Below are 15,673 nucleotides of genomic sequence, written 5' to 3' on the forward strand. Positions count from 1 at the left end.
TACTCATGGGGGATTACACCTACCCCGACATTATGAAAATATTGAAAGTGTTAATGCCTTCCGGTATTTACGAGAAACTGAAAGAAAAGGATTGGGAGGTAGGAGACCAAAAGATAGATTGGGCTGCATTAGAAGACGAAGAAAAGACTCGAACCCCAGGAACAGGGCTTGGGGACAAATCTAAAAAATTACCAGGTTTTTTAGTGCAGGTATTGCCACGTTTATTAGCAACTAAAAAGGAGGACTGGGATGCTATCTCAGCCTGTAAACAGAAACCCGATGAAGACACTAGCGATTTTTATTCCCGATTTGAAAAATGTTTTGGTATTAATAGTGGCCTGAAAGCAAGTAGCGAGTCATATCCACATCTTTTCGTAACAAAGCTAGTCGAAAATTCCCTGCCCCAAGTTAAGAATCGTGTACAGAAAGTCGAGAGCACATGGCAAGCAAATACACCTTCACAAATGTTACAAATGTTACAGTATCACCAGAACAGAATTAGAGAGGAACATGAACACGAACAGAGACGCATGAAAGACACGAAAATGAAAATGTTAGTTGCCCAGTCAGTTCCAGCTGACGGTCAGAAAAAAGGCACGACACAGTCAAATAATTCAACAGCTCCTGTTACAGGGACATGCAACTATTGCAAACAGCCAGGTCACTATATAAACGATTGTGCAGTTTTGAAACATAATATACTTACTGGAAAAACTAAAGAGAGACCGCGTCCTCCTAGACAGGACCAGGTCCAACAACAAGTACCACAGAATATCCAGCCTATGCAAGCCTCACAACAGACAGTACATACAGTAGCTGTGCCACAACCGCAACCGATTGCTGCAACTCAACATGCATCACAGCAGATGTACCAGTATGCCCAGACTGATTATCCCGATTATCAGCGATACACATGAAACAGCCTAGAGAGGGAAGTTGGCTTGCCTCTTATTGAGGTTCCTGTAGATCAAGAGGGCCCTTATGTACATAGTCAAGTATTAGGGAAAGACAAAGTTTTTAATTGATACAGGGGCAAGCCGAACAACAATAAGTCATGACGAGGTCCCAGGGGCACCCCTCTCAGGCACCCAGAATGTTTCCCTTGGTTTTTCAGGCAAGCCTATTATTAATGAAGTATCGCAACCACTTCCCCTTGCAGTCGGTCCATTGACACGTACTACAGATTTACTGCTCACTAAGTCATGTCCAGAAAACTTGTTAGGTATCAAGACTCTGAAAGCTCTAGGAGCTGTTATTTGCTGTTCTCCGGAAGGAGTACGGTTGTTTCTACGTGACTTTAAAGGTCACTATGTGTTGAGAGATATTGATCCCCGATTACAGAATGTACCTGCACATTTATGGGCGCAAGGCCCCACTGATGTAGGTTGTATGCACATTACACCGTATCGAGTCACACTCAAGCCAGGTGTTGTTTTACCACGAATTCGACAATACAAGTTACCCCCCGATGCTGTAGTGGCTTTACTGAAAATCATTGAAGAGCTCATTGCACAAGGAGTGGTTGTAGAAACCAACTCGAATTTATGTAATTCTCCTATCATTCCAATTCTTAAACGTACAGATCCCAATGCACCACCAGTTTACCGATTAGTTATTGACTTGCGCGAATTGAATAAATGTATTGTACCGCAGTACCCTGTGGTCCCAGATATCTCATCTCTATTGACAGCAATTGATTCTGAAGCAACGTTCTTTACTGTTATTGATCTTAAGAACGCCTTCTTTAGTATCCCAATTGATCCGGAAAGCCAATACCTTTTCGGATTCTGTTTAAATGGACGAAGCTTCAAATTTGCACGCGCACCTCAAGGATTCACAGAAAGGCCCAGCATCTATAGCCAAGCACTGAAAAGACAACTCAACAGTATACACATGCCTGAAAACACTGCCCTACTACAGTATGTCGATGATCTGCTGATCACCGCCCGAAGCGAACCTGAATGTGAACTAGCGTCACTGACGGTTTTACATTTCCTGGCTGACAAGGGGCACAAGGTATCCCCTTCGAAGCTGCAATTCTGTGTTCAGCAAGTTGTTTACTTAGGCCACTTGCTGTCCAAATGGGGGAGGCAGCTAACGCCCGATCGCATCCAGTTAATTGCAGGTATGTTACCACCCAGGACACAAAAGGAGGTGTGGGCTTTTATAGGCCTCACTTCTTACTGCAGACAATGGATCCCTCAGTATGCATTTCTAGCAGAGCCACTCATTCAGTTAACAACTCAGGAGGCAGCGTCTTCGACTGTCCTCCCTTGGACTCAGGAACATACACAAGCTTTTGACGACTTAAAGAAAGCCTTATGTCAAGCACCAGTTTTAGCAACACCATGCTACAGTAAGCCTTTTACACTTTTTGTCACAGAACGTGAAGGTACTGCATTGTCGGTACTCACGCAGGATCAAGCAGGTTCACACAAACCGTGTGCTTACTTCTCTAGTACATTGGATCCAGTAGCCCAGGCTCTGCCTGCGTGCTTGAAATCAGTTGCAGCAACAGCTCTAGCAATCAGACAAAGTGATTCAATAGTGTTAGGACATCCATTGACAGTACAAGTTCCACACTCCGTGGAAGTTCTTTTAAATCGAACACAGACTCAACACTTGACTATAGCAAGATTGACAGGTTATGAATTGACATTATTTCAGCCACACATAGAAATTAGACGTTGTAATACATTGAATCCTGCTACACTTTTGCCATTAACTGAAACAGACCCATTGGCACATGATTGCATTGAAGTCATTACTATCACGACGAAACCCAGACAAGACTTGACAGACACTCCATTACCAGATCCAGACCTAACACTTTACGTGGATGGTTCATGCATGAGAACAAGTACAGGAGAATTAGTGGCCGCCTACGCAGTCACAACAGAAACTGAAGTCATAGAAACAAATTGTATTGACATCTTGTCAGCACAAGCAGCAGAGCTCATCGCTCTGACCCAAGCCTGTATTCAAGCCGAGAACAAGAGAGTTAACATATACACAGATTCCCGTTATGCATTCGGAGTTGTTCACGACTTCGGTGTCCTCTGGCGAGAGAGAGGTTTTTTGACTTCTCACGGTGCCAAAATTCAACACGGTCCCCTCATTCAAACTCTATTAGATGCAATACATCTGCCTACAGCGATATCCATCATGAAGTGTAAGGCACATACAAAAGTTACAGATACTATTTCCCAGGGTAATGACCTGGCAGATCGAACCGCAAAACATACAGCTCAGAATCAGATTCACACCACTGGCCTGACAAAGACAATAGTCGCGACACCGACACATTGCATGACAGTTAAGGATCCCGCCCTAGATGTAATTGACATACAGACACATGCTACACCAGATGAAATCAAGAAATGGATTGAACTAGGAGGGACCCAGACAGATCAAGGATGGATGACGAAGGGAAAATCCACATGGTTTCTCCCCGACTCTATGGTTCAAGTTATCATTAATACCGTACACAGTCCAGCACATTTAGGAGAAAAAGCTATGTTAGACAGTATTCAACATCTCTGGTTCAATAAACACTTACGAGCAGCAGCCAAACAGAAAGTGCGTACTTGCATGATTTGTTGTCAGTTCAACCCAGGTAAAGGCGTTCCCGTAGAGCAAGGTGGTTTTCATCCTCCCGATCACCCTTTTGAAGTCCTCCAGATGGATTATATTCAGATGGAACGTTGTCGAGGTTTTAAATATGTCCTCGTAGTTGTATGTGCACTTTCCCGTTGGACAGAAGCATATCCAGTCCCAGATTACACTGCTCCGACCACTGCCAAGCAGCTGGTTCGTGAATTCTTCCCTCGATATGGTTTGCCCCGTGTTGTATACTCAGACAACGGTCAGCCATTCTCGTCCGAGCTTATGAAGCAGGTATCTCTCCTGCTCGGCTACCAATGGAAATTCCACTGTGTCCGACATCCTGAAGCAGCAGGTCTCGTAGAGAGACACAATCAGACCCTGAAAACTTGTCTAGCAAAAATCTGTAAGGAGAAGGGTGTCGACTGGATCGTAGCTTTGCCAGTCGCCCTTTTTTATATGAGAATGGTTGCACATTCCAGAACAGGGCTATCCCCGTATGAGGTGGTCTTTGGTAGACCACCGAATATGTGGGGGACGCCTTTGCCAAGAAAAATTACTGATGTCGATTGTAATATGTTGACAGATTACCTTGCCTCCTTGATGTCTGCACTACAATCATGTCGTTCACAGGTCGCTGCAACCTTTCCCGACAACACCGAGGTGAAGCCGCATGACGTGGTTCCAGGTGATGTCGTCCTTGTAAAAAATGTTGACAGGAAAAGTCCGCTGGAGCCCAGGTGGCAGGCGCCGAAGTTGGTTCTTCTCACGACGAGGACTGCAATCAAGGTTGAGGGCCGCAAAGGGTGGCTGCACCCGAGTCACGTGAAGAAATTTCGTGCATTGCCAGAGACTGACTCACCCTCCCCCTCTAAGGACTGTCCAGATTCTAGTGACTCTAAACTTCCCCTGATAGAGAAAACTCCACAGCAGGAGTATAAAGAAAAATTGAGGTCTAGCAAGTCAGACAGTTTAATTGTTTAAGTCCTCCACTAGGTGAATCGGTTAGACGTGTTTTCTGACATGTATCCCCTAGACCCCAACAGAGAGAGAGATAGACAGAAACAGCTCAAGAAACGTGAATATTGCAAATCTCTTCGCAGCCACTGTATTGTGACTTTATTGATTATGTTTTTTCTGAGCCTCATGATTATTGCTGCAAGTGTGCTTCTCCACATATACTATCCTATATTCAAGCGTGAAAATTCTACCTTCAACGTCACTGCCGAGCATTCTTTTAGTGAACTGCCCCCACACGAACTTTCTTACAGACTTGCGCTGCGCAACAATACATTCATTAGTATGTTACATCATTCCCATCAGACCAGCAATGCTACTAATTGTTGGATATGTGGCCGACTCCCTCCCTATCAGAAATACAAAGGAGTTCTGCCTCTTTTTCCGTACCCGTTCACACATAATGGGTCCTGTGGCGCATGGTTTAGTTTAATAAATTCTCTAGATTCCGATTCCGTAGTCTACCAGGGAAACTGGGTATGGGGAAACCTGAACGTCGTTCTGCATAAAGTCTGTTTCCCTGACAAGGAGGGTCTCCCCAAAAGGACAGGAACTGATCTAGAAAATGAAGTATATGGATTAGGTAACTTTACACTTAACCTCATGATTCTCAGCGTTGAATCCGAAACCGAACCAGTCTTGCCCGCCATGTCCGTACTTCCAGTCAAAGGTGAATTGTGTGTCAGGAAAAATGGTTCAGTACACCTGGGTCATAGTAGATGTACTACTGTGATCGAATTCAGTGATAAGGGCAAGTCTACCTTTAAAGCTTCACGTCATTCCTACTTCATTTGTGGTCATACCGCATATATACGCTTACCTCTAGATTGGGATGGCACCTGTTACATTGCATTCCTTCTGCCACCTGTTTTCCTAGCTCCTCCTGATTATCATAGAAACACCCATCTAGTACATAATAGACCACAGAGAGATCTCCCGATTGTCGACTATACTGAAACGGCATGGGAACAATATACAGATTTCAATAAAGGTTTCTTTCCCTACCTAGGTGCTGTCTTTAATAGTAAACTGATACAAAAATTAACTAGAACCCTTGAAGCTGTAGTGAATGAAACTACTTCCGCCCTGGGCAACTTAACAGAGGAGCAGTCTGCTATGCGGGTTGTTGTTCTTCAAAATCGTCTCGTCCTTGACGTCATCCTGGCCGATAGGGGCGGAGCCTGTAAGGTCATCGGGTCGAGCTGCTGTGTTTTCATTCCAGAAAACGCGCCATCAGTATATAGAGCCATAACTCGTCTTCATAAGATTGCAAGTCTGATACACCAGAATCCAGGCACCTGGACTTGGTCCGGTTGGTTCTGGACAACGTTGTCAGCCTGGGGATGGAAAGTCCTATCCTTCCTAGGTATTGGCCTTCTTATAGTATTCAGTTGCTGCCTATGTCTGCAATGTGGGCCAGCGATTTGCGGCTTGTGCGCCACATCATGTATTCCTCATTCAAGTCCTCATTCAAAACGCCATAAGAAGAAAGAAGAGCAAATGATGTTACATGAACAGATTGATAGATTAATGAGGATTGATATATCATGAAGGGTCCGTAGGGGACAAGGAGGGAATGAGGTAATATGAATTTTTATGGCCAATTGTGTCCCCTATCGTAGACCCCAACGGCTCCATGTACCTGCTTCTAGTACATGTAAGTTCCCTCCACAACCAGCTATGAAGACGCAAATACATTTGCGTCCAACGTTAATATATCCTCTTTCAGATCCACCATGAATGGGTCCGATATTCGGTTCCTAAGTGTGCCTTGCCAACGTCTTTACATAGTGCACTTTCATGTTTTCCTGGCCCTGGCGAGTTGGACCTTGTTTTCTGCCATTCAAGCTTTCTCCTGCCTTCTGCCTCTGGAAGCTGCAGCCTGAACCTGCATCTGTATCCATGACCTTTCACTCACTCCCTGCACGGCTAGCGGTGCCTGGCTCAGCCTGCCGGCCTGCCAAGACTGTATTCCACCTTCGAGTTATCTGCTCCGCTCCTCGAAAAATACATTCCTGTCTAGTAGTTTAGGTAAACATCCTTCCCAGCTGCAGAGCTAAGGGCCTGGCCTTTCTGTCTCCATGCAAGTAATTCATAGCTTCCGTTACCATGGTAGGCCCATGGCCCCTTGCTTTACACGTAGACACGTAGTTGCATATACACGCATTAACAGTCAGTATAGAATAGCCTCTGCCCAAGAGACTTTTCCTTCTAGATAATACCGTTCCTCAAACACAAGATATCAGATATGATTTGGGATTAGGTTGTTCTGACACTCCAGACTTCTGTCTCCACATGTAGGGCTAAATGTCAAGTCCCCTTCACCCTCCAGTTACACGTCAATCATACGTCATGCTGCTGCGCGCGCATCCCTGCCACATGTTCTTGCTGACTCTGCAGGATCCTTCTAGGGATCCACCCACTTATGACACCTCTATGTGACGTTTCTAGCACACACCTCCGTGTACGCCCTAGTGCACGCCTCCTGTTACGTATTTCTGCTCTTATCTCGTTTCTCTCAGCTGTTACGCCTTCTGCATTCAATATTACTGTATGAAATGACTATATATACGATTACTTGTTAATAAATCATTGTACATGTCCATTGCAATTCCCACCCTGAACCCTCGTGGCGATGGGTCATGCTACCATTGGTTCGAACCAATTCCTTTTTAAGGAATAAAACCCCCTTTAAACCTCAGATACCACGGACTCTGCCTCTTCATTTTGACTGAGTTATTTTTAATGAACTTTACCGCATAAATTCCGTATAGGTAATTAAAATTTACCACAAGACAGAACCGGGACTCCTGCCATAATTACAACAAAAGGAGCAGATTCCGGTGGTAAATCTACTCTTCTGTGACTTGGTCTATTTTTATTTTGTGAGTCGATAGGCTCATTAACCGTTTTTTGGGAAAGTTCAGGTTTGTTCCCCGATTCCGTTTTATCCCCCTTTTTTTGATTGCTCGTACTTGGTTTTGGTGCCACTTTGGGGACTGATGTCTTCTGTGAAGGAGAAGGTTTTTGGCCCTTTATGGGGGATTTAAGTGGTGGCCTGTCACCTACATAATTATCTTTTATGGGGACTGTAGGACACAGAGAACATTGTTTACTTAGCAACAGCGAGTTCTTTACCACCTCCTTTTGAATAGAGCTTAGTTGTTCACCTATTCTCTTAACCCTTTCTATTAATGGGAGGATTAGTGATTTAACCATTTTTTCCATACTAGGCAATAACTCGTTTGTGAGTATTGATGGGAGCTGTTGTGCAGGGCTATTTTTAGAAGTAGTGGTTTGTGTGCTTCTCTGTTGGGCTCTGGTTACCGTCACCCGTTTCTTGTTCTTGTCGCCCTGATCATTTCTCACAAGCTTCCTCTTTTTTGACGGTGGTGCTGTGATGCTAATTATTTTGACCGGTACCTCACTTACAGTGAGTCCACTATTGGGTGACCTAATTACAGGGTCGGAAGACATGTTTAAGGAGGTATCTAATATTGAATCAGTTTCATTTGAATCATGCGTTGATAATTCCAAAAGCGGCGACTGAGATAGGTCATTTACAATTTGAGAGTCATGAATATGGGAAGGGGTGTCTTCTACATGCGGTCTATGGGGAGTAACCGCTTATTTAATTGCCCCCAGGGAAGAGCGTTTTTTATTCATAAGCTCTAGGAACAGACGTTTTTCCATTAGTACAATCTCTTTTTCCAATACGGAAGCAGCCCTGGTAATAAATGCATCTAGCGTCCCTCTCACACAGCCTCCCGCCAAAGAGGGCCTACCTAGACTACTGCGTCGGCTCATGGTTCCCTGATAAAATATCAACAGTCAAACACTGGGCAGTTAATCGTAGAATCTAACAGGTCGTTTTTCCCAAACATAAAAAGAAGAAACAGCAGACTCTACAAGCTATACCAATATAGTACTCAAGATAATGCTCCTTACTTCAAAATAATGTCCCGCTCGAGTCGTTAATGAGGTGGCCCAGCCCAGCCTTGTCCAGCCCCGGACGGCCACAGACAGCCAGCCCTTTGCCCGGGATTCGCCCGGTGCACATCCGCGCGCGTCCCACGTGCGAGGGATGGCTACCAGCTAATTAGGGGGTGATGAAGGAGGGGGCGGGAAGAGGACCAGCTGCGGCCGATCAACACCGCACTGCACGCTGGTCCTCGCAGTCCCACCGTCAGCCTGTGGGTGGGTGTCCAGGTGCAAGGTTCGGCGCTGCTACAGTTCCCAGTAGTAAACACAGCACTCCCTTAACGGTAAAGACACGAGCGGCCCCCGCGAAGCGGGGGCCGCGAGAGGTGGAAAGCGGTCAGGAAAGAAGCTCCGCCAAAAGTTCAAAATCCGGGGCTTTAACAGCACTCCCTCAGCTGCGTTCAGGCAAATGGCATCCCTTACATTCAAATTCTAGTATCTTTATTTCCTTTGAGTACTATAGATAAAAGATGAGGATGAGGGAATGCTGTATGGAGAAACCTCTGTGCTGAACAATACAATGACTGACAGAAAGGTATAGTTGCCTACATTGCCTGATTTTTCTTGGAAAAGAGAGGGATACAAGGAGGAAGGCCATTCACATTGCTGTAATGACCTCAAAATGTGTGTCACTAACGTATTGTCCTTACAGTAGGGTATGTGAGAAATGCCTCAAGGTCCCTCTTGTATATTATAGGTTATAGAGACTCTTAGTCTATCTTTGGGAGGGTACAGCTGGACAAGTCCAAAAGCAAGATTGAAAACACAACTTGCAACCGTATACAAGCGAGAAAGAGGGTCTGTCATGGGTATGGTGTTATATGCTGCATATTGTATCAGATCTGACTTTCCAATAAAGGCTTTTCCTTTTAACTCTGATCTTTAACAGCTGCTTCATTAGGCCGACTCTTCGAAGACACCAACATTGATTATGTCAGTATTTGTACTCACCCGCACCCCCTTAATTAAAGCTCAGCCATTATATATACTTACACTATGCTTAATTTAGCTGAACTCAATCCTTTTGTGCCTCTCAGGGTACCTGATCATTGTACGTTTTTACCATCCAGAGGCCTATGGCATACCTGTTTATTTTGTATGGGTTTGTATTCCAGATCCCTGGCGGGGGAAGCGTTATCCTCTCATTATCATCATGCATCTGCAATCTTATTGGCCGTCGTAGCCCCCAAGAGATGTTCAACAAGCCTTCGATGATCAGCTCTCCTTCCACCTGCCACAGAAGAGAGGAAGAGATAAGAGATCAGCCATCTTAACACACGAGAAATGTCCAGTGAGTTTACACATGCTGAAGATACATGTCCCTAAGCAGAGATAAGGGTAGCACTCCCTTGGCTCTGTGGACCAATTCCTAGGCCCAACACTGTCAGGAAGAGGACAATGTTCCCAAAGGTGAGCTGAGTAGGGACACATTCTTCAAATGCATCGTTTTTGTGAATGGTGTTCTCCATAAGAGTCTGTACACTGACCAACAGCATTCTCCATGCAACTGAAGGAAGAAAGCTTCTCTCCTAACTAACCAGGAAACCAGGCTGGCCCTGACTGAACAAAAACATCTTCTCCACGCTTTTCAAGGCCTAACTGAACATGCATGATCTGCTTAAGTTATACTATCGGTGGGTTGTTAACAAACAGCCACCTGTCATATATGTGTTGAAATTGAAAGAAAGGACATAAACAGAAGAAAATATCTAATTTGGTAAAAATCCCACGCATACACAAAACCAGATCAGATGGATGGTCGTTCTCTTACATCACTCCTAAAGTGTGGAACAGCTTCCGACTCAGCCTCTCTTCTTGAATTTCACAAGAAACTGAAGGCCAGGCTATTAGACCTGACAACCTTAGGGTGGTCTTCCCCCAATGTTTTGTCTACCTTCCTCCATTTGTCTGGCTTCCTCGATTTTGCTGTCTTTAGGACTCTGAGCACTTTACCACTGCTAACCAGAGCTAAAGTGCATGTAGGCTCTCTCTAAAACATGGTAACATTTGTTCATACACAACTGGCATATTTAATTTAGTTATAAATCCCTAGTAAAGTGCACTACCTGTGCCCAGGGCCTGTAAATTAAATGATACTAGGGGGCCTGCAGCACTGCTTGTGCCACCCACATAGGTATGCCCCCTAACATGGACTCAGCCCTGCCACAGCAGGGCCTGTGTGTGCTGTTTACTGCCACTTCGACTTGGCATTTAAAACTACTTGCCAAGCCTCAAGCTCCCCTTTTTTACTTTTACACATACGTCACCCATAAGATAGGCCCTAGGAAGCCCAAAGGGCAGGGTGCTGAGTAACTAAAAGGAAGGACATGTACATGTTTGTTTTACATATCCTAGTAGTGACAACTAGCTAAATTCAGTTTTTACTGCTGTGAGGCATACTCCTCTCATAGGCTGACATTGGGAATTCCTTAAAATACTTTCAAAGTGTAAATCCTGATTAGAAAGGAGTAGCTGCATCATGTTTCATATCTTTGGAATGGTAATGATACATCTTTACGGGTAAAGTCTGATTTAACATTATTATTTTAGAAATGCCACTTTTAGAAAGTGGAAATTGTTGCTGCTTTTACTGCTGTGTGTGCCTCACAGCCTGAATCCAATACAAGTCTGGGCTGGGTGACAGTTATACTTTGTGTATTCGCTCAAGACAGTCACAAACACTGGAAGGCGAGGTGCGGCTGAGTATCCATCTACATACAATCTGCATTTTGATGGACCTTCCCGGGCAGGAAGGGAGGGAGGGAGGGGCTCACATGTACACCTCAAGGGACAGTGGCCTGGCCCCACACAAAAGGACTGATAGCCTGGTATACAGGACTGGGTTGAAAGGGATACTGGTGCACTTCAAAGCCATTCTTTGAAGTCTCCCCAACTTCAAAGGCATATTTGGGTATAAGTACTGGGTCTCTGAACCAACCAAACCAGACATTTCTAGACCTACACCTGAACCACTGTCAGAAGAACTGCTGTGCTGCTCAAAAGATTCAACTGGACTTCAAACCTGGAAGACCTGCTTTTCTGTTTGTTGCACTGCTGCTCTGCTGAAGAAGAGCTGCACTCAGCCTTCATCCAAGTGACCAACGAAGGCGTGTTAGCTTGCTGATGTTGCCTCAGACTCAGGGATATCAAAGTCTCTACCCCCGCATCTGGCTCACTGGAAGTGGCCCAGGTACTTGCAACACAGAACCGTCACATCAACCAGGATTGCAGGAGTAAAATCTGCACATCCCTTCAGAACAAGCGTTTTGCCTCCAGAGATTGACGCATTAGACACTGTATCGCTGCCACAGCAGTTTGGTGAGATCGATGCCTCCCTTCAACTGCATGGCAGAAACCGGCGCATTGCTCGATGCCTCTCAACTCCGGCACCAGTCTTCGAATCTGTTACCTCACCCTCACTGTGTGAAGAAGATCGATGTCTCTCTCTGCTTGCAACTAGGAAAGGTACTTTGTTAACCGGGGCCTGCGCAGGTCCTGTAGCTGGCCGGTGCTCCATTTAGGTGGGCCCAAACTATGCCCCGGACCGGAACGACCTAAAGTAACCTTTTTAGCGCTACTTGCGCCTAAGCACCTTACTGCATTTATTTCTTTAAAATTCAATATCTCAACTTCTACACATTGGAAATTCGTCGTTTTGGTGTTGTTTTATTTATAAAGGTTATTTTTCTAAACTGTTGTGGAGTCTTTTTGTGGTGTTTTCACTGTGCTACTGCATGAATTATTGCACACATACTTTACACATTGTCTCCTAAGTTAAGCCTGCCTGCTATGTACCAAGCACCCAGAGGGTGAGCACAGGATAATTTAGGTTGTGTTGTGGCTTACCCTGACTTGGATTATAGTCTCTGCCTGGACAGGGTGCATACCTCTGCCAACTAGAGGCCCAATTTCTAATACTGGCTTTTCAATTAACTAACCTAACATAGGCAGGGCTAGACGCACACACCTGCTTGCCACCAGAATACCCTCACAGACGGAGTTTCACAATGTATATATAAACCATTTGGTTACATTGACACTTTACAGTGATTGGCTGCTGCATGAATCACCCAACCAGGAACTAAGACAGCTAGATTGCAGTCTCCGAACTGAAGCACTTTTTGATAGCTAACAAGGCAGAATGACCAGACAGAGAAGAATTGTTTAATTGGATATCTGTTGGGCTGTGATTTTATAAAAGTACAATAACAGTGAAATAGTTTGAAAAAAGCTTCGACCATATTGGGAACGGGTTATAACTGTGTCTGCTTGCCTATTCCCTCCATGCTGAATACCCTGTATACCTGTAAAAAATGGAAGTTAAACCAAAAGAAAAGAGGAAGGCTTACTTGAGAAGAGTACACTTGATGCGTATAAAAAAATTAACACAAATTCGTAATTTATCACAGGCAGTTTACACATCTCAGCGGTGCTTATTAGGCCTGGCCGGAGTTCGTGAAGTGACAAAAAAACTCAGCGGAGTTCTGCAAATGGCGGAGTACAGTGCGACTGCTGTTCGCGCTGATCTTGCTGCCACTTGAGTAGAAATCCTACCCGAGCTGCAGCTTGCGCTCGCCTACTTACTGTTGGTGAGTGTCATTCAGAAAAAAACTCTGCTGTACTTCGCGTACCGGAGTTTTCTGCACTCTGTAAGCTCAGTGGAGCGCAGAAAACTCTGCAAATGGAGCAGAGTTCACTGCCCAGGCCTAGTGCTTACCAAAAATATCTCCTGCCACGCCAAGTGCACTGTAATTGTGATGGGCTGGCGGCCTATGCTCATCTCACCATGCATACACAGTTTATATCCCTTTAGGGACGCAGGCGCAGTAACACGGTTACAAGCCTGGGGCATAAAATGATGTCCCTCAACCTGCAAGCAGAATGTGAATGGCAAATTGTGCATCATACTTAACGTATGAGTCACTGACCGCACAGGGCCTATAACACAGCCAATCAGCAAGGTCCTTAACTCACGGGGTTATTGACTGTGTTCCATGAAACCTGGTGGGAAGCATATTTATGATTCTTGAGGTCAACGTCTCTCTTTTTCACAACTTACAAAAACTATTTTCAAAGATCGGATAATTTTCTTTCTACATTTAACTGCATTTCATCATTTCAAAGCTGCATTCAGTACTATTTAAAACTGTGGCTCCTGCTGACCTATGAGACATTAAAACATTATACAGTGGATAACATCTTCCTCCTGAAATAAATTAATTTGGCAGCATATAATTTTAGGATGGATAAAACAAAAATCATATATTAGGACAGTTCTAGACCGCAAATCTCGACTGACTCTCCCTGAATAAGTTTGTTTACTGATCACTAGCAGTTTCAGTACAAAACAAGCATTTACAATACAATAGGTCTCGCAGCATTAAAGTTTGAGTTACTGGCATTGTAAATGAGAATGCTTTGCATGAATTTTTTTTTATTTGCAGTTGGTATATAAACATTGTTTGTGAATGGTTAGCTGTTGCTTATGATAAGCAAAGTAGGCAGTAATATAGAGTGCTAGTCTTGCTTGTTATAAGCATGCCGATTTAAAACGCTCTGATTACTGCAGGTAAAGTTTGCGCTATATAAAAGTGAAAACTAATAAATAAATAAAAAAAAGCCTACCTGTATCACGTCTGTTCTTATTCTTTGATGCCACATATCTTTGGGTCCTTGTATTTATTAACTGCACCCGGCTGTGGGACGCCTCCATGGCAGGAACAGCGTGTTGCGGGGCAGACACAGGCACTGTAGCCACTGTCCTGTGGCTGCACCGCGGGGTAACAGTGTAGGGACAGGAAGGCAGGCAGTTGGTAGTGCTGTGCCTTAGCAGTGTAGTTCTCTGTGTATGCTGGGCATGGTGGTTGCTATTGGCTGACAAGAAGTGGGTGAGGAGGTGCCTGTTCGGTATGCCTGCTTCTGGATCTTGGGCAGGCGACAGTTAAAAAACAAGACTTAGAGCTATTGGCATTGTAAATGACAATTTTCTTAATCTATGTGTTTTTGTTTGGAGTGGAGTGGACAAAGTGAGGAGGAAATACAGAGGAGAATGTTGAGAGTGCATCGCGAGATGCAGTGGCAGAGAGCTGGGAGAGTGGAACAAGCATTTGCAATGCAATAGGTCTCGCATTATGAAAGTTTGAGCTATTGGTCTTGTAAATGACAATTTTTTTATTTATGTGTTGGTTTTAAAAATAGCTAAATTAATAGCTTTGTCATTTACAATGCCAATAGTTATAACTTTCGCAAATGTGACACCTATAGCATTTGTAATGCAACATGTTTTGTATTTACGTGACTTAGATGAATTGATATTACAAATAAAAATGGCTTTTAATTGTTTTAAATAATTAATACTTGAATAAAAGTGATTGTAATTTATAATGGCAATAGCTTAAACTTTTGTAAATAACTTTTGTGAAGATTATGTTCAGTTGCATATCATGAGTGTCAATGGTAGGTGCTTTTGCCGATCACTAGTGTCAATGACGGGTGCTGTTGAACATCACGAGTGTCAGTGGCAGGTGCTGTTGCCTATCAAGAGTTTAAATGGGAGGTGCTGTTGCCTATCATGAGTGACAAGGGGAGGTACTGTTGCCTATCATGAGTGGCAATGGTAGGTGCTGTTGCCTATCACTAGTGTCAATGACGGGTGCTGTTGACCATCACGAGTGTCAATGGTAGGTGCTGTTGCCTATCATGATTTCCAATGGCAGGTGCTGTTGCACATCATGAGTTACAGCGGTGACCATGGATTGGTACCCAGTTGATGGATGGGATCTATCGCCACTGGGTTGTCAATCGTACCAAGTTCACTGTGTGGAGATGATATGGACATCAGCGCTGGCCTGTGTGAAAGTGATTTTCGTGATGGCATTGAAATGGTCGTTTTTTCAATGAAGATGAGACCACTGAAAACATTGCTCTTGTGGCATGAATAATTATGTCGTTACAACTAATTATGGTGGCACTGACATTTCTGCATAGGTCAGTGAAATTGTGCATGAGCCTAACAGAGGTGTGGTCAATGTCACCAGCAGAGCAGTTGATGGCGACCTGGCATGAATGATGG

At 44.3% G+C, this 15,673-nt stretch overlaps 1 protein-coding gene across 1 annotated transcript in view; it reads right to left on the minus strand.

Moving 5' to 3' along the window:
* The window catches only part of RASSF4 (Ras association domain family member 4), a 568,816-nt gene that overhangs the window by 58,808 nt on the left and 494,335 nt on the right, over positions 1-15,673 (minus strand). Inside the window, exon 5 of the mRNA XM_086921856.1 lies at positions 9,687-9,832. Within this exon, the coding sequence (XP_086777982.1) occupies positions 9,687-9,832 (146 nt within the window). The remainder of the gene's footprint in view (positions 1-9,686; positions 9,833-15,673) is intronic.

This window comes from Lissotriton vulgaris, chromosome 5 (assembly GCF_964263255.1).
Source record: "Lissotriton vulgaris chromosome 5, aLisVul1.2, whole genome shotgun sequence".
Lineage (NCBI taxonomy): Eukaryota > Metazoa > Chordata > Amphibia > Caudata > Salamandridae > Lissotriton > Lissotriton vulgaris.